Source organism: Hylaeus volcanicus, chromosome 4 (genome assembly GCF_026283585.1).
Source record: "Hylaeus volcanicus isolate JK05 chromosome 4, UHH_iyHylVolc1.0_haploid, whole genome shotgun sequence".
In the NCBI taxonomy this organism is placed as follows: domain Eukaryota; kingdom Metazoa; phylum Arthropoda; class Insecta; order Hymenoptera; family Colletidae; genus Hylaeus; species Hylaeus volcanicus.
The window spans coordinates 28,277,566-28,298,074 of NC_071979.1; the positions used below are offsets into that span (position 1 = coordinate 28,277,566).

Below are 20,509 nucleotides of genomic sequence, written 5' to 3' on the forward strand. Positions count from 1 at the left end.
TTTTAATGGGAATATCTTAAGGAACCAGTTTATAATACTCTTACAAACGTAGAAATTATTTTTTTCATTGTCTCAAATAGAAACATCGACGAGTTGGAGATAAAGAAACGATTCTGTGTCAGGATTCTTTCGACTTTAATTATTTTTATTATCACGTTCTGTCTTCAATGAAGAAACAGCTGTAATTTCTTTCTTTGGACGGCATTTTTGAACGAGCCAGTACTTCAATCGTCGACCGTTTTGTTTGAATAACGAGATAATGAGCTCCTTTGTCGCTACTAAAAAGCGGATTACACCGTGATTGTCCCTTAACAGTCGCGCCTATATCAGCGCTTTCCTCTCTGGAAAAGCTTTGTTGCTCCAACTCGTGGCACGTCTTCGAACGCACCCGATAAATTGTCCTAAGTACACTTGCACTTTGCAACTCGTGCGCTCTGTCACGCTCCAATGCTCCGTGTCTTCTTTTATAGTAGCCAATCTTATCTTCGGCTTTGTCGCCTCGTGTGCCAATGGCTTTTATGCCGATGAATTTAATCCACCACGAAGAAACAGAAGGCAGAATTTTATTTTGAAAGTTCTTGTAGGGCAACCAACGTTACATCTAGCCTTGTCAGTTCCAATACCAGTGGCTGGTAGCTACTTCGGAAGATTCGATTCCCCTCGTCGAAACAGAAGGCAAAAGCTCTATTCTTCAGGTTCTTTAAACGCGATCCAACGTATCCCGATCGTCCCAAGTACCAATGATTCGTGTTCCGGGACAACTTTAAGGCGCAATCAAACGCAGATTGACCAAAACGAACTGGTTAATCGGACGTAAAGGAACGACCCGCATCGCGTCGAATGGCACGTGGATTCCCGTGAACATCCAGAGCTTATCTGTCTCGCGAGACAGGTGTTGTTGCTATTGTTCATAACCACGCGCCTCGAAGCGTTTGCGGCAGCACCTGAAGAGATCTTTGCGCGAGAGACGATGACGCCCCTATGCAGCTGCTGTTCCTTTTAATTTGCTCTGTGTCTGTTGATCGTCTCTGTCTCTTATTGTGTCGAGTCTATTGCGACAGTGATCACGTTAGTCCTTTCTTTCTTTCTTTCTTTCTCTCTTTTTTTTTTTGGATCAGGATTACGGAGGGTAATTACGAAGATTCGTATAAGCGAGAGAATAATTTGAATTTGAATTTGAATTTCTTCTCAGATTTTTCGAGACTGTATTATTATTAAGCTTAGTTATATCGCAGGTTTTATTAACGATATTGGTATTAATAATTGGTATTAATAATTACGGGTAGCATCGTTTGAATATTTGAAGTGTAGTTTAAGTTGTCCGAACAGGTTTGGGTAGCGTAATAGATGTAGTTGAGAGGACTCTCGCTCTGAGTTCGTCCCTGCGATGATTGCACGTAGTCGTGAGATGGAGAATTGAATGATAATGGAATGATTACGGTACAACGAGGTCAACTTCGTTTAGAGGTCCACGTCTTCGGTGCCTAAGACCTCGTGTAGGTTCGTTTCGTGCACGCACGAGTGCCCTCAAAGATGGATATACTTTCATGAAATTTATTCGCCCTCAATTTTCTTGCGTTTCTTCAAAAATATAATATCGTCGTTCGTATAGGATTATTTAAGTATTATTATTCGAGTATCATTATTCGACTACGTTTATTTAAGTATCATCGTTCGAATAGGATTATTCGAGTATCATTATTTGACTACAGTTATTTAAGTATCATCGTTCGAATATAATTATTCAAGTACCATTATTCGAACACGATTATTCGAGTATCGTTATTTGAGTATGATTATCCAAGTCTCGTTATTCAAATATGGTTATACGAATACGCTTATTTGATACAAACGCGCCTCGTCCTGAGAAACCGAGCCCAGAAGAGTGGCAGCCTCGGCCAAGGAAGCGGAGATACGGTCCCGCAGCTCGAAAGCGGAATCGACTTCGGCGTCGAAGCGGCAATGCGGCCATTCACGAGCCGCTTCGCAGGATTTTGGCGTTCACGCAGGATGCGGAGTTGTTTACCGTGAACGAGAGAAGGTTTAGGGTTGAATTCGCGTCACACTTCTTGCAGAGCAAACTCGGGATTGCTTCTCAAATTTTTCGTATCTATATTTTTTTTATCTATTTTATCAATCATCAAGCTTCTCAATTCTTACGTATATTCCTATTACTAATTTATTCGAGATTACCACTCCGATATTTAAAAAAAAAACCGTTGGTATTAAATACAGCGATGACGCGAACGACCTAAATCGTTAGCGAAATTTACATTTATTTTAAAGCTCGACGTATTTCGACTTTCATTCGCGCAGCTCTAGGTTGGAATTCGCGTGTTTCTTGATTCGCGTTTCCCTTCTATCTCTCATTCCCCGAATGGACAAACACGGCGGTACTGTTTCCTCGAGGGTTTCCTAATTGCCTGTCCGGCAGAAAGGGCGCATTCGGGGCCCCCGTCTGGCAGCCCGTCTGTCTTCCCGAAATAAGAACCGGGGTAAAAGATTGTATTTTCGGTCAATGGCTCTGTCAGATGTGCGCTGGGTCTCCCTGGCAGAAGTAGGGGCGGCGGACTTGGAATGGATTGCAAGGGATGTCCTATAAAACCGCGGTTCTCATTTCACTCTTTATTACAACATTACAGAAAAAAAGAATTACTGGAATGCCTTTATTAGAAAAATGATTAAATACTTCTTTGGTACCTATTATCTCCTTGGTACTACTTATTAGAAAATTATTAGATAGTCTTCTAGAATTCTTAAATTCTCCCTTGGTACCACACAACTCTTCGTAACATATTTTTTTTTGTCGAAATTCTAAATTCCACACTTGATATGTATATCCTTCACGGTATTAATTTATTTTTAATCTATAAAATCAAATACTCTCATCCCCAACGGTACAAATTTTTTCAGAGAACCATCAAATTTCTCCAAACAGAAATCGAAGAAATACCCCTCTTCAAAGACAAATTTCCAAAGATTTATCGAACACCAAAACGGAACTTGAACGAATCACCGAAATGCCAATATCGCAGCTTCGAAATGAAAATGACGTATTACAGTAAAAAATCGAGAAAAATAAAAAGCGTAGAAAAATAAAATTCCAGTTGTAACACGAAGCTCGTGAAAATCCTGTTATTATAAAAATCGATGCGAGCCCGAGTAGGAGGTTGACAACCATGGCTCCGCAGCCCTATCCCTTCCTCGACCCCCATGGTAATCCGAGCCGACAATACACTTCTAAAATGCCTCCGTCTTCTATATTTCCATGGGGGGCGCGCACGCGCCAGTCTCTCCAACTTCCTGCCATCCGCCTTGCTTCCGCTATTTCACATTATGCTATATGCACGCATCCCCTCCGCCGTGTTGCCCCATAGGAAACGCATCTGCACTCCTCTCGAGGGTCGAACCTGTGGTTCAGACGTCGCGGGAGGACAGATGCTGGATCGAGCACACCTTTGGCGCGCGGCTCGACGTAATTTGCGTTTCTTCCAACGGTTAGGGAGGGTGGCGTGGGGGCTGGGGGGGTGGGGGATAAGATTCGAGGGGAGAGAATTCGCGAGAAGCGGCACTTGTCGAGGTTCCTGCGAGGTCTACGACTGGGGTTCATGGTCGAATTTTTTCTTTTTTATTTAATCACTCGAATACTTTAAATTATTAATCGAGGAGTGGATTCGCTTAGAATACTTGACGAGATGTCTGAATGTTCATAGTATTTATGTGTTTGAATGACCGAGTGAGAGACTATCGCCTGAAATATGAACTATCGTTGTTTGTCACTAACCAGATTTTTCATTTTTGTTTCAGGTAAGTCCTGGAAACTTTACACAGACGAATCCATAGGTAATTTCTCGTCACAGGTATTTACTATAATTAGTTATCGTTAACGATTGGTACATTACGTCGAAACGAAATTGTTGCTAATCAGAATGTTTGTCAGAGTGACCCCTTTTACTCTTCGTTTGAATATTCGAAACAACTGCAGCACTCTGTGTCTTGAAAAGGAAACGCCCTATATGCATTACACGCACAGTATGCAAAACGAGTTCCACAGGACCAGCTGATTACGAAAATCAGCTCCGTGTCTCAACAGTCCTATCTGCTCGTCGAAGAATCCCCGGTTATCTCAATCTGCTAGGAAAATAGAGGCTAGGGACCTCTCGAAAGGCCGATTCACGTGCTTTCAATTTGCATCTTATCGTCGGGCGCGCGGTACTATTAGCATTGAAAGAGGCAGGACGTCCTTTACTATCGCGCAGACCCGCGTCTTTCGAGAGCCTCGCAGTCGCTACTACTTACGTACACATTAGCCTACACGCGTGTTTCAAACGCCGAGCGCTGGAGACGATCGCGAGGATGCGTGTGAAATGTGTCAAGTAGGGTTATCGCACTCTTTTAAAAATTAGCAGTCGTAATATTTCGTAAGATCGCGTTTTCTACTCGTCAAGATCAGGGATTTTTATGAGATTGTATATTCCAATCCACGTGATATTAGGGTGGGCTTAAGTCATCTTTTTGCTGGCGTCGACACGGCACGCTGCATTAGTGCAAAATTAAAATATTTATATTCTTCGAGCTATCCCTTTGAATCTGTCTTCAATAGATTGGCGAGGTTCTCGCGATAAAAATGAGTCCAAACACGACCACATTCAGACCACTTTGAACCCCGCATCAATTAGCCTAATTTTAAAAGCGCCTAATCTCTTAAACCTAAACATGCTCCGAACAGGGTCGTGTTTGGGCTCATTTTAATCGCGAAAACCTAAGGAATCCAACCATGTGATTCTTACAAACATACCAACTACTTCTCCCAGTTCCTTAGACAGAAACATTGCCACTCGATGACTGCTCTTACCGCGACCTGCATCTACGCCTGCATCTATTAATTCCCCGTTTAATGTTTCATTCGACGCGAATTCGCGACAGGAACAAACGTTATCTTTCTCTACGTCCCCAGTTTAATTGCCGCAGCGATAAAACGCTTTGCAAGTACACGCTCCCCGCGGCGTGCTGCAACGCCTCGAGTAGACTTTACCCGCGCGCGCGCGCGGGCAAACAGCCGAGGCGTGTCTCCGTTTCCTCGAGGCCGTGTCGGCCACTGTATTTACGAGTTTCGCCATCTCGTGCCCGCACGGAATTGTGGGAATCCCCGAAATTACGGCCGACGAGCGGCAGTTCCGCGTTTAAGCGCCAATTCGCGGGGGCTTCCTTCCGATTCGGCACAGCCGTTGCCGCAGCCAACGTGAATAGATAATGACCAACGTCTCCGGGGAACCCTCGGCAAATTTCGAGCAACCAGAGACGCGCATTCTTCTCCAAATAGATGTTTCGGACGACGAATTGTGGCCTCGGGAATTTTTCAATGGGTAATTCTTGGAGCGAACGAGCAATTTTAATGAGAATTTTCATTATGGCACGAGTCGGAATTAGGAATATATTTATACATATTTATGTTCATATTTAGAATTAGGTGTATATACATTCCTAATATTGCAAAATATATATATTTATTTTAAATTGTATATAGATTTAGAATTAGGAATCAGGTACGAAAATAATAAGTAATTTCACGTTTTAATTGAGAATACAGCAAGGCCCAATTCTGGCTTCGTAAAAGCATTACAGTTACGTTTCTTCGTTCACGAGAGTGGCTAGTCGACAATTAAATTTAAAAAGGGAATAACGTTTGGATGCGCGACGCAGGATGCCATGCATCTTTAGAAACATCCTGTACAGTTCACGTATAGTTGTATACCGCCGCGCTTGGAAACAATGGGAAGCATAATTCAAACGGTTTCCTATCGAAGCAAGAAACGAACGACCCTTTCGTAACCCGCATTCACTTATCTACGCTCATGCTCGACAGCTTTTCCCACGTGGAATCCTCGATTTCCTCTCCAACGTTTTCCCTGCTAATTACCCTGTAAATATTGCTCCGTACGATCCATACAAGACGTCACATGTACGAAACAATCGACACGACTCGCAAACCTCTCGACCCTCTTATCGTAAATAAATATTCCCCGTCGAAGTAATTCTTTTCTTCTTACTCGCTTTTCCAACGATCGACAGCGAGCCAATTTTCATCTGTAATTAATCGTCGTCCTTAATTAGAACACGGAGATGCTCGCGGTAGAAGATTGCGCAGTAATTGCATAAAAATTACCGGGGAGGCCTGTGTTCCTTTCGCGGTTTTCCCGTGACATGGCATTATATTTCCAGCGTGGTGCGCGCATCGAAAACGGTGCATTGTTCTCTCCACGTGAACGGGGCTCGCGCGAGTGCACGCCAGTGCACGCGACCCGGTGCATACGCGATGGTTAATACGCGTGCGTAACTGTACGTGCCCCTGTGTACATTAGGCGCATCGTTAATTCGTTTCGAGGATCGTGGAAACTCGAATCGGAGGCCATCCTGAAATCCTACGAATAAATAACTCCAGATTTTTGAAGCTAACAGAGCTGAAGATCGACGAGCACGTTGGTTTTCTATCGATTTGGGTGAAATTTTGATCAGAATTTCAGTTCGAAATAAAATCGAACTCTTAATATACTTTTATATTTAATATACTTTTCTGGTGCAAATTCTGAAACACAAGACTACTCAACACCGATATCTGCGAGCGGTAGTAGGAAACGAGCCAGAGTCACGACGCGGAGGATAGGAAATACGCCCATGGCACCGTAGCCACGGCTTCCTTTCGCACTTCCGTTTTATCCGGGCCGTCGTTCCTCTTGCGTAACGATTGTACGCCAACTGAAAGAAACCGTTCGTCCGGCCAGGTCGAACTTATACTTTCATTCGTTTAATCGTCGCTCCTGCGGCCCTGGCTTCCGGTCAGAGCCACTCCGATTGCTCCGCCGTCTTTTCCAGCTAGATTTCACGAATATACAAATCTCCATTTCGTGGAGATACAAGGCAAACCAGTATTCTCGATCGAAACACGAAATTATTTGCTGTTACTAGACTGCGGATTTTCTGAATTTATTTCGTAGAATGATATAGAAAACATACATAAAATATTTTAAGATTATTTTAATAATATTAGTTATCGATACAAATGCATGAAATTCGTAGTTTAGTCGAATAAATTTCTTCTAAAATGGAGGCTCGAGGGTTTATTTAGAGAAATTTGATTAAAAAAGATTAAGACGAAAAAGATTATTAAACGAGAGCGTGAATTTATTTCGAGCGATCCAACATGAAATTGTTGCTCCAGAACGGAATTGTTGAAGAAATCCTTCGTCGAGCAACAGGTTAGGTCAGACAGGTAAATGGGGTAGGCTTCGCAAGGTCACGGAGGGAAACATTTATCGAAGACGTTTTTCGACTCCTGCTATCGAGGGGAGACGCACAGCCCTTCGAATTACCTGTGTCATCGATCGTGACTACTACGACCGCCATTTTCACCCTATTCCATGTCAGCAGTGCTTTACGAGACTCTTCCTGGTCTTTAAATCATGCCCTGGGAGAACAGGTTGTACAAGTAAGATACAAAATACAAAAATAAAGAAAAATATTTCTCAAAGCATAGGTTCATAGATTCATAGGTGAATCTCCGTGACATCTGGGTAGGTAGAGGTTCGTTCCAGAAACTCGTGAGATTTATCACGACCCGAAGCCTTCTTTTCTTGTTCATTTTCTAAATAGGAAACAGAATTCGATATTAAATCGATTCTAATCGAATGGAATTACGAGGGTAATCTTTTGGTTGCCAAATTTTTTTAAAGCACTGGTTTTAGAATTCAAAATAAATTATTCTTCTCAGGGGCAGCTGTTCAAAATTATTCTCTCGTAAATTTTGTAGACCTTAAGAGGTCCCAGACACCTGTTCCTCGAAATCGAGCTAGGTTGAAGAGGTTCGCGCGACGCGTACGAGTTTGTACGTTCGAGGAGGGTCAGTTATCAGCATTGTTTAAGCGCGTGCAACCTCGAGCGTTCTATCGAGCCGCACCGGATCCGATCCCTCCATTGGCGCACGTTGCACAAGCGCATGAAAGCGGGGACGGTATCGATTTCGAAGGGGTAACTCCTGACACCGATCGATCACCGCTACCTTCGATTTCACGTTCTCTCTTCGATCTAATTTCCGTCCCTAATGTCGTTTCTCCTTGCCCTGGAAACTGTACACGCGTCCGCCTTCCAGGCAGCCGACTGGCTCGCGAATTGAGTTTCCTTCCTCGCTTGGGAAGGATTGCGAGGACTCCCCAGGACTGCAATGCGGTTTCCTGCGAAGAATACTCTTCCTACCGCGCCTCCTCGCCTTCTTTTCCGTCAACTTTATTTATCGCGTACCCCCTCAAACTCGATTTCCACCCACCTCGTTTCCCCTTGTTTTCCAACTTGGAGTATCGAACTAATTTTTTCGAGATCTATACTCTTCTTCCGTTTGATCAATTATTCATGCGGTCAGTCTCATCGATCGATCCACGTCCTCGTAAGCTTCCTTGAACTTGTTTTATTTTTACTCTGATTTTTATAAATGGATTCGTACTCCCCTGGGAAAGTAGCAGCGATTCATATAGATTCTAAAGTCGACTATTTCCATCGCGAGATTTCCAACCCGCATTGACCTTAGTTGAAAACGATTCCGATAATTCACATTTATTTAACTGTTAGGAAAGGTGGGTCCGCGATAAGGGTACCCATATAGAATTCGTGAACCGTTCAGGTAAGAATACCGTACGAGTTTCAATGACGTGATTAATGAAGTCGCCTTAAAGTCGACGTATCTAAGTGGCGTAGAATAAATCAATTTCGTTACTACACAAATTTCTATTAAATCACGTTTCAGTGATTACGTATACTAATTTATTTTATCGTTTCAATTCTTGCTGGTAAAAATTCTTGAATCAATAATCGTCTCGAAATTAATAATCGTCGCTCCAAAAACCGTATTCGAATTTTTATTTAACGAGCAATAAATAAATATCTATTTATCTTCCGCACTTTTGCTTTCGAAGATCCGAAAAGCTTAAAGTTCCCTGCACGTCCACCGTCTTCGCTGTCATGGGACGAGAAACGCATCCCGAGTCCCATGGTAACGCGATATTTCTACCGTTGTACTTCGATCCTGTAATTCGAAGTGGCAAACCAAAACAAGCTTCGATCGTCACGGTGAACAGCTCGACAGCTCTTTGCCTCTGCGAGCATTTAATGGTTACGATTTAAACGAAACGTGTCAACGTTTATTTTTCGCGAATTAATCGTTAATATCCGTCGAGAGACAAGTATTCGCCAGAAATTGTTCACCTTGGATCTTTCGTTAAATCATTCGTTTAACCGATACTAACTTAGCCTGGCGTGCTTGCATTTCGGAATCTCCAAATTCTACTTACAATATCTCTGTATGCGCTCCGCCTGTGATCTGCATTATTCATGATCACGGCCGTTGCCATTTGGACCGTTTTCAACGCAGAATCTCGGCCATATTTTTATCCACGATATTTCTACGACTCTATTTACATATTTCCGTATCACCTTCCACTGCTTGCCAGTGCTCCTGTTTTCCGTGAAATAAAACTCCCAGCGATACGTCAAAAAGCGCGAATAACTCTCCGCTCTCAGGCTCAATGGGGAGAAGGAAGTGTCGTTGACTACAATTTATCGTTCCTACTAAATAGTCGCTTTGCTTTTTAACTCCTCCGATGAGATTCGTACCTGTTTGAATGTAGAACATAATTGCGTTGCACTTCTGAGCTCCTAAGAAATAATTATCATCGTTTGGTGTCATTTTTTTTTCTCGCTAAGTATCGATAATTTCTGTAAAAAGGAATCGAGGAGTTGAAGTTTCTAAGTAAACGCATCTAGGAATCAGCTGGAGAGCAACGAGAGCAAAGTGAGAGGAGTTTTCGATTTCATTTTGCAAGAGGAATCGATTCTGAGATAGGGAGGGAGAAGAAAGCAGTGTTCACCGCGCGATGGTAATCTTGAAGCGCCCATTAAAATTAAAGCCATCGTCCCTCGAGCTCCCCCTCATCGGTAACCCCAAAAATTTCGTCAGAAAACGGTAAAACGTGAAGAAAGCCTCGGTCAAGTTCCGACTCCATGGCTAGCCGGGGTCCAGCTCAAAAACGCTTCCTCCCGACGCGGATGGCAGCGGTCGAGCACATCCGCGCATATACGCGACGCGGGTGTAGAGGGAGGGTGTGTGTGGGAGGGAAAAAAAAAAGTAATCGCGTCTAGCAGGATCAATGCTCGTGCAGTCGGCGACCAGTTCGAATTTCCAACCCCGCGCGCCTCTCTGGATCGAGAAGGCACCGTCCACCCCTGCTTCCTCGCGTTGGCGCACGGGGTGGCCCGGTGTGTCGGTGGCCAGGTAAGGGGCAGCTGTCCACCAGGTGCCACTCTCCCCACCGCTCTCGCCCCGACAGCGGCTCGAGCGCGGTGGGGGTTGCCGCGCCGCTATTGGTCGGTGGCTCGCGCGCGGCTCGGGGATACTCTGGCGCTCGGTCGAGGAGCAGTCAGTCGTCCCTGGCCGCTCGAGGGGCACGCAGGCGCTCTGCAGTTCGCGCGTTACACATCGCTTGCGTTTCGACGTCCTCGCGTCACGCGGTCTCGAGAGTCACGATCGACGGAAGCCCTAGATTCAAGTGTGTGCCAAAAGAGAAGTCAGTGACTCTTGAACTGTCTCTCTCTCTCTCTCTCTCTCTCAGTCTCTATTCGCGCAATCGTCCTTATATCAAGCCTGCGGTCCGATCATCGTCAGTGTGCTCCTATGTGCGATCAGTGAATCATCCCCCGGTGTTTCGTCGTTTTACCTCTGCTTCGACCACCCAACTCTCGTCCTATTTTTTTTTTTTTATTTATATATTTTTAATCCTCCTCTTGTTCGCCTCTCCTATTCCCCCTCCCCCCCCGAATCTCACGGCTGCTCTCGGCATCTCGAGAGCACCACGGCTACATTTATGGGGGTGTCCGGAGAGTGCGCGGTCAAGGGCAGCAAGAGCCACCCCTGTCACTGCTGCAGCAACCTCGCCAGTTCCGGCGCGAGCCTGCAACAGCAGCAGCAGCATCATCATCACCACCACCATCACCATCATCATCACGAGGCGCATTACGCGCACCACCAGCACCATCATCACCATCCGGACGACGCCAAGAAGAAAACCACTTGCGAGCTACAGCACCAGCAGCACCAACAACAGCAGAACAACAACAGCGACAGCAACATACTGGCACCCCTGCGCAACAAGATGAAGGTGCTGAAGAAACTCAAGCGCAAGATGGGCCTAGGTGAGCCACACCCCCCTTTACAAATTTTTTATTTCGTTGTTTACGGCCTCGCGATTCGAGGGTACTCGGGGGGGAGACTTTCGATGGGGTCCGTGGGGTGGCTGTCGCTCGCGGGACGATCGGGGATGGTTCGATACGCGATCGAAGTTAGGCTGTGAAATCTTTGGGATTACGTTTCGTAATAGTGTCGGGAGAGATCTTGTTTTGGGGCTTGAAATTTAAGGGCTGCGGGGTTCGGTCGAGTCTAGTCGAGTTTAGGAAGAAATAGTAACGGTAGGATTTCGAGTTAATGTTGCGTAGAAGTAGCCTACACAGTGATGCTGTAATAATTTCACATTGTCGAGAATTCGAGATTCCGAGGTAGAATTGAAGCTTGTACAGAAAATTTATATACGTTCCTATAGTAAGGAATATAGTTAGATATACTCGGTTATTTAGAAATCACCCTATATTACATCGTAACGATATATCGATAATACCATTAGCACTGTATAGTCTATAAAATCCAAAAGCCTTCACTAGGTAATTTAGAAAACACCCTATATTACATTACACACGTCAATAATATCATCGGCACTGTATATTCTATATATTCTATAAAATCCAACAGTCTCCGACACGCGTACATTCCAATCCTGCAAAAAAAAGACGATGACGTTAGTAACCGGGATTAGCCACCAACAAAATTCCAAGAATTCCCATTGTACGTCTCCAAAGAAAGTAAATTACGTTCAACTCTTGTCGCGTTCGCGGCTGACCGCGTGTTTACCTGGATCGGCCCCACCGAGTTTGTTTACCTCTACTTTCGTGGGAACTGGAACCGACCGGTACTCGTAAATAACGCGCGATCGTTCAATGGACAAATTACGAGTCGCGTCCGAGGCCCGTGGATCGTTTAATCGGCGAAGGCTCGCCGCAACACGCGCATTGAAGTCACCTTTGAAAATTAAGCTGGCCGTAATTTCTTTATGGAACCGGTCCCGGGCTGGTTCGACGTGTCGCGAGGGGTGGCCCCGTACCTTTTGTCGCACGGGACAAGGAGCGACGTTGTAACAGTACCTAACTGTCGCTGCTCTCACGCGTGTAACGTTTCTTGTGTAGGTGCGTTCTGTCGTGCAAGCGCACCGTACTGAAAGACCGCGCCGAGTCGCAGACGACTTTTGCTCGAACGCACGTTGCCTTTCGCGTTCTTCCCGGATAGAAACAGCGGGATGATGGGAGACGAAGAGGGTTAGGGAGGAAAATTCGCGGAAGATAGCGATGGTTTGACGCTGATGGGAACGGGAAAGGGCGCTGCGGTCGGGAGAAAATTAAAAAGACGCGGTTAGGGTCCGATGACGGATTTCTGAAGCGCGCAGGGTAGGTTCCGCGGATTTTAGGTGTGTATGTTACGTAGTCGAGCTCGAGATTGGATTGTACTTTATCTACTGGTCTATTTAGATAGTTTATGACTTTGAGAAGGATTTTCTATATTAATTTTTATATATGTGTCTTATCTTGTATATTTGATATAACAAAGGATTTATCTATTTGTTCAAATCGAGCGTTGCGAGTAGACAGAAACAGAATTAATTTAATTCCGTTGGGAGCGAAATTAGAATTCTATTAAACAGCAAACTCAATGTTTACAAGTATTTGCTTTAGGTATTTATTTGAACACGTCTCCCTGAAATAAAATAGAATCCCTTAATCTGCTTTATCTAGAGTATAAATAATAGCTTGTATTATTAGTTTTATCGAATTTGCCTCGTGCTCGACAAGCTAATTATGAAGCTGTGTTCTTGCACCTTCCCTTTGATGATAATATTTTTAATTTATTCTTAGACACGATGACCCCGTTTCGATTATGTATCCTCGGCGGCGCCTTTAAACATCTGATAACCGTGAGATAATATCCACCTTTTCTGCCTCCAATAAATTTGAATCTGCCTCTCAGGTAGCTTTGTCGGGTCTCAGTTTTCTCCGTGCCTTTTAGATCCCTGATATTTACGATGTTTGATCTCCCTTTCTCGGCGCAGGTTGCTCGTTATCTTGTATCAGTGGTTAATTAAACTGTTCGCTCGAGAAATTTTCTCTTTTCCTAAAGGGTCTCGATGTTGCGAATATCTTCAAAATACTAGGCCAGGAAAGAAGCTAGGATCCTAGAAAAAATAATACCGTCGAACACCCGAGTCCACTGTGATTATTTTTATTCTTTTTATTCCCAAAATCAACGCTACAAATAATTGCTAATTAACTCGAGAAGCTCAAAGACCATAATTAGTTCTATATGGCGCATCAAGGGTTGATTTAGAAAAAGCAAACAGTTTTAATTAACCGAGCGGTTGTTCGTTAACAATGTGAATGGCGGAACAATGGACGTGTATATTTATTCCTCCAAGGCGAGCGTAATAATTGAATTCGACCCTCGATCGCGACGCCTTTGAGCGTCTTTTAAATAGGGGCGCGTAGTTCCACGGCACGAACGCGATCGTTAAAAGCGTACGCTGCTTTCTTTATTTTTAATCGCTGTTTTCCCACGTCGCGTCGAAGTGAAAGGTTCTCGAGATAAAAGGAGAAAAAATATCACGCGGCCTGGCCGAGTAAACCGTGCGTTGCTTAGCTGGCTAAGCGACGCGGACGATTCTTCCATAAAGTTTAATGTCGTTTCTAGCCTGCGCACTCGGTTATTTACGTTTGAAATCGTAAAATCGGAGTCCGATTGCACCTTGGGAGAACCTCTATACTTCCGCTCTATTAAAATAACACACCCCTAATTTTTATTTATTGCGAATCCAGCTTGTAGATAGTAAACATTAACTACTGTTAACCCTTTGCACTCGAGGCCTTTTTTTCTGGTATCTATCAGCTAAGATTACATTGACTTCTCGAATGAGATCTCTAATTTGAGATTTGAGAATCAGGTCACATTTGCCTCAACGACAATTATTTTATTGGCACTTCGAGTTCCAAAGAAATTAAACCTAAAGAAAACCTAGCGGTGACCGAGAGTCACCCCTCTCGAGAGTCTCGAGTGCAAAGGGTTAATAAAACCGAACAAAAATTATTCTCTGTGAACGCGAGTCCCGTTTCACCCCGAAACAATCTCTACACCCCCAACCGCACCGCTTCGAAAACATTCCCGCACAGAAGCATCCTTTAAATTCCCTCCAATTGCGGTTATCTCTGTATAAACGAATCTCTCTTAGCGAGCTCCGATTTCTGGGCCACCCTAATACTCCATTACGCGATTCGCCTTCCATCCGAGCAGAGTCAGTACTCCTTTGGCACAATGGAAAGTAGGCCGCGCAGGAGACGTCATTTCCTCCGTTATTTTCGCGCCCGTCCACCCCCGTCCACCCTTTGAAAGCCTCGCAACGGCCAGATATCGCGCTTATCCGCGACTTCGTCTCGCGCCCGGAGGGGGTGGCAGCGGGAGGGTGGATTTGTATCGTCGCGGTTGGCGCGCATCGTTGACCGACTTCTCCCTGAATGGATGATTTGCTGGCGAGAGACAGGGAGCAAAGAGATATTCGCCCCCGCCATGAGAATTCCTCTCGTCTTTTTCCATCGTTCCCCTACACCGTCTCTCTCGTCTCTCTCGTACGAACGTCTCCCCCCCCCCCCCCCCCCCGTCAGCCTGCACCACGGTTCCAGCGCGCACCCCGTTCTCATCAGATGTCCGTTGTTCCCTGCCACGTGACGAGCCTTTTCCTAAGAACAGCCCCCCATTGTCAGCGACAGCTTTCTCGCGAAGTGGAAACTCTCCTCTCCTCCTTCATCCACCCTCCTCCACTCCTGGACTCTTTTTCCCTCTCGGCCGACTTTTGTCTTCCGTCAGCCAGCCATACCACGCCACGTCCAACCCCGCGACCGTGCCTCGCCACCGAATCTTTCACGAATTTCAGATGCGACAATAGCAGCCACGGGGACAAAGACCCCGTTACGACGGAGTCTGGGTCGTGGCCGATTATTCGAAAAAAAAAAATCCTCTTCCTGCGCGCGACCCCCCCCCGGCCCCCCCCCCCCCGCGTGCGCGCGACACAGGAATTTCTCGAGTCTGGGTCGCTTATGGGACTCGGTCACGTGGCTTTGTTTTTGGCGCTGATTTCGCTTCTTCTGGAGGTTTCGAATTTTTTTTTAAAGAGAGGAGGAAGTTTGTCGAGGACTAGGGGAACAAAAAAGGGCGATATCGAGCGATATCGAGTCTTATGCATTTATAGGAAATTCGAATGTGCGAGAAACTACGAGAAATATTAAAAGAAAAATTCATACGTAATTGCAGAGCGAAATAAATTCCCATCCAGGTTCGATTTTTGTTAGGTATGTTCGGAAAGATATTTTGCGTAAAGATTTTCCAGTTTACGTTATATATGTAAGTTACGGGATTGTTTAGTTTAGTGAAAGTTTTTTAATAGACACAGAAGTTACGAATATTTACGGAATCGACTGTAGAACTTCGCGCGATGACTACCGCTCCGACCACTCTTACACTTATACTCTTACTCTTATAAACAAAAACAGATACGCTTCCGGGGCGCACGCGTGCGTGTCCCTTTGATTTCGGCCGACCGACAGCGACCGCTGCCCATTTCAAAAGCCACGCCGCCTTTATAACGCTATCCTACATGTATCACGTACGAATACACGAAACAAATGTTTTGAAGACTATCGAACTTCTTCGTTTTTGGTCTACTTTATATCAGAAAAGTTGCGGTGGCCCCGAACGCGAGAAATGTTTAACGATGCTTCGACCCTTCGAAGCAGGGTTAAAGGTCACAGCTGGTCCATTTTTCCCCGCCTCTTTTTCCCTCGTTCGGCAGCTCGCTTTTACGTGTCAACAACTTTTCCTCGCGGAGGTTTGGGGGGTGGGGGCGTCGAAGCGAGCAACGAGACCAACGCTGCGCTCTCTTTTCGCCCCGACACTTTGCGGGAGGTCTTTGAACCGGGTTCCTTTAAACATTTTTCATCGAACGACCCGGTACACGTGCGTTCCATAAAACATTTCTCGCATCCAAGGTTTTTCTATCCCTCCTCCCGTGAAAACACATCTTTGTTTCGTTCTCTTCATCCCGAAACAAAGGGTGATTTTTCTCGAAAAATGTCGCAGGGAAGTTGGTCTTTATTAAAACGCAGAATTGTTTTGCCTGGAATTAAGATAGAGAGGAACGAAAAGTCTTTAGGAGCATTCACCGTATACAGTCGGTCCCATAAGTGTTCGTACCGAGATAAAATCTTAGTTAATCGAACAATATAAGTCTTCTACAAAAGTATAACTTAATTATTCAATTAGCTTGTGTATTTGTCGAAATATATACAAATCGAATAATTGCTGAAAGTCGAGAAGCATCCATTGGCTGACTCCAGCCCAAGAAGATTCACTTTCTGTTCGAGGCAACTTATGGTCCCCCGATTGGGCGTCGATCGCCAAGATCTCACGGAATTCGCACGCGGGATCGATTGTTCAGGAGTAGCAGCTGTGCTCGAACCCTAGATCCATATACTCCCCTTCGTCTCCTCTCCTTTCCCTCGTCGACCAGAGAAGAGCAGACGCCACGGTTCTCCTCTTTCTCTCGAAAACGGGGCTGAAACAGCTGACGGAGCTTTAAATTTTTGGAGCTGCCTTTTTTACCTGGGCTCACGTTGCAGCTGAACGGGGGCGCTCTGTGGCTTCCTCGCATCTCGATTCGCGCGTCGGGCACGGTCATTATCCGGACAATAAACCCGAGCCACGGCCTTACTTTTGATCGGTGAATAGGAACGCTGGATCGTGCACAGGGATGTCGACGGTTGCGTGTCTTTCACCGACGAATTTCCAGCAGAATTTCATTCTGGAAGCTCGGGGTATTCTTTGCTTTTTATTGCGCGTGCGTCAGGGATCTGGTCTCTTTTTGATCTTGGACTCTGACGTGACCATTATTTACCATAGCTGCTCGTGATCGAACCTGCTGCAAACTTCCTCTTCTCGCATCTTCTTGCTCGTAGATGAGTAACAGGGTGGTGATTCTCATTAAAATGTCGAATGTAAAGTCCTCAGGAATTTCATTCCTGCTTCCTCTTCTTGCATCTTCTTGCATCTTCTTGCATCTTCTTGCATCTTCTTGTTCGTCGATGAGTCACAGACTTGTCGAATGTGAGGTCCTTAGGAATTCCCCAAAATTCCATTAGGTATCCGTAAATGCCCCCTCATTGAAATCTCAATTGAAACCTCAATTTTTAATCTTCCAAACACTCTACTTTCAATGTTTCCCTGTCTAAAAGTCTCGCGAGCCGAGTTCCATTCCGCCATTGACGCACAAAGTCTGAAAGTCTAAACCGCGGGTTCGATCGAAGCAGGTTTATCTTTCCCGATCGATCCGCGAGCGATGCGATTGTGTAACGGCTCCGTTAGTTGTGGAATTTCGTCACGCGTCCAGTGTACGGCTCACCGAGTCCGTTCGACCTTAAACGGCACATGAGTCACGGGCAGCGCAGAGAAAGACGTCTTTTTCCACGTCTGGGAAGCCCCCCGACGATTGCGCCGCGTGCGCGCGCAAATTGTCTAGCAAACACGTGTCGAGTCCCCCGTTTATTTGCGTCGTCGGTCCACCTGCGAGATATTGCAACTGAGAATCTCTGCACGGGGGAGCGGAGTGATTCACCGCGGCAAAAAGAGGAGGAAAAACCACCTTGGAGGAGGGAACGACCAGCGGAAGAGGAATAACCCGCCACGAAGACGGTCACGCTGGATTCCCCGTGGCTCTTTCGCTCGTCCCATGAGCTCGGGACTCCGATCTGCCAGGCTTTTTTTCTCGGATCTGTACCTCGGATCTAATCCCAGATCATGTTACACTACTCCGCGATCGAACTTCCGAACCCCTCAAGGAGTATATCCTTCAGTGGTGAGGATGGTTTCTGTGCATTTAAGGAGACTTTACTGTACCACCGACACACCAATTCCAAAAACTCGACCAGTTAACAACCCCCAAAGAATCCTCCGAGCACTCCACGTTAGACACTTCCCAGATACCCTGAACTGACTCATCGAACGCCGAGGAGAGTCCCGGTGCATCATCCTGTTCCGGAAGATCCTCCTCGGCGTCAGCTTCTCCGAACGGCGCGATCACTGACCGTCCTCACTGACTCCTCTCCGCGTTGGTGTGCGTTCACACCCATCCACCCACTTTCCGCTTCGTCCGTGACGTCACAGCGCCGCGAATGAAACCCGTCTTTGTTCCCACAAGCGTTTCGCGAACCGGTTTGCCGTCGTCTCGCGTGCCCCACGTGCCCTGTCAGCTGGCAGGACCGTTTAATCGGCTCTTGTTTTAAAGGATTCCGATTCCGCGGTCCTCGTTGTCCGTTCCTGGAACCAGTCCGCTCGCTCACCTGGAAACCGTTCCAGCCAGCCTGTCGGTGATCCAGATAACGACCAGAACGATTAGGGCTTCCCCTCGGAGGAGCCCTAATCGCTATCTCGAGCAAATAGAATATCCTGGCGAGGATCCCCTTTGTTTTGGTTCGCTCTCGATCGGACAGTTCGCGCCTCGGAACGAGTAAACTGCAGAGATGCCGGATTAGAGAGATTCCTCGGGCAACTCGCTTGTTCGTGGAGGATTTAGATAGCCGGGGGACTGAGATAGGGAACAGTCGCCTACTTAGGGACGGGGATCGTTAACTAGTGGTCGATGATGGCTGCGGGAGCTTTGGAATGCTTGATAATTGAGTTTAGGTATTATTTCTTTAGCTGTAAGTTGGTGAGGCGCTGGAGGTCTGATGCTTTAGATCTCGGGGATATTGAGATCTTGAATCTTTTTTAAACTCGGAATTTTTACAGAGTTTTACTGGAATTTTATTTAGTTTCGACTTCTCGAAGATGGCTGCATAGGAAATGATAATTGAACCTAGGAATAATTCTTTTAGCTTACTGTGAGTTGATCGAGTCAGGAGCTCTGATGCTTTATAGCTTAGGGTACAGGGATCTTGGAGATCTTCCTTTTTTAGATTGAGATTCAATTTTTCTGAGTTTGTATCGATACGAGTTCTCGAAGGTCAAGGGTCCCAGACATAGAGCACACCTTGAATTTCGTTTCCGAGAGAGAGTTCGACGCTTCTCCGCGATCGTTTGCCCGATTGCAGCAGGTTTTAGTCCAGGTATTTCCGGTACAGTTTCGAGCTTCCTGTCTGGCAGATAGGAGGAACAGAAACAGGGGACTGAATCACTGTCCCGGAAGTTCCGTCATCGGTGCAATGTACCTGAACACTATTACATGAGACTCCCTGGCAACGACCCGCGATCTCTTGCTCTCCTTCCGGTCTCCTTCCGTTCGAAGTCTCCTCGTCTCTGAAGAATCTTCCTTTGCATTAACACGTTAACCCTCCGTTACATAAACTCCATCGTAAAATCAATAAACACAGGCCCTAGTGCACTTTGCATTATAAAATTTCCACTTGATGGCTCTTTACGAGACGTCCTTCGTCCCTTCCTCTCCTCTTCTTCACTCGTCGTTCAGCTCGTTAACCCACTGCCGCGATAAACAGTCAGGATATATTGCACTCCCTAATAAATTCTAAATACATAAATGTAACGAGGGAAGAAAAAAAAAAAAACAGGAAGAAGCGACCCGTACGAGAAAGAAATTATGCGAACGAAAGAAGCGCACGCGAGGAAATTATGCGATTTCCTAGGTGGAAAGCCGGGTCACGGGATCGTACAGGGAGATACACGCGTTCGTAGCTCGCGGAAGCAAGGTGCGTGAACACCCCAAGAGGCGCAGCACGTGCGTAGCGCGGTGCGCCGACCGGATGCGCAGAAGTTAATGGTGCGGTTACGCAGGCGAACTGTACCTCCATCTTGTAACCTACGCACGTGCTCGGACCCCGTGGAAATTCGCCGAGTACACCTTTTAATGGCGTAGTTATTCTTCATCGCGATGCGCGTTGCAATCCATCTCGGTGGCTCGATCAGATATCTTCGTCGAGAGGTTAGGAATTATTATGGAAATTATTACTTATCGTTTCCTTGGAGATACGAGGTTTATAATCAGTCTCATAAGTGTTCATACCCTCTGTGTCTGTTAAAGAAATTTGTTTCAAGTAAACGATACGTTATAGATTTCTAAATAAAGGTTTCGTTACATTTTACTCGTTGTTACTTTATTTAGACAAAATTTCTTTAATATACGTAGGAGGGTACCGAGAAACCATAATCTCGCAATTTCAGAACGAGACCATTTCTCGAATTTCTCGAGAATTTCTGAATTTTTCCTTTCGTTCCTCGAAGTACCTGACATCAAAGACTCGTTGATAGGACCGCGTT

General features: G+C 45.7%; 1 protein-coding gene across 4 annotated transcripts in view; it reads left to right on the plus strand.

Annotated features, from left to right (window-relative positions):
• Positions 1-20,509, plus strand: part of LOC128875402 (protein neuralized) — an 87,312-nt gene that overhangs the window by 31,954 nt on the left and 34,849 nt on the right. Inside the window, exon 1 of one of the 4 annotated variants that reach the window (XM_054120945.1) lies at positions 9,588-11,235. The exons of the other annotated variants lie outside the window; for them this stretch is intronic. Coding sequence (XP_053976920.1) covers positions 10,908-11,235 — 328 coding nt within the window. The 5' untranslated portion in view covers positions 9,588-10,907. Of the gene's footprint in view, positions 1-9,587; positions 11,236-20,509 lie in introns of those variants that run through there. 4 annotated transcript variants of the gene reach the window in all.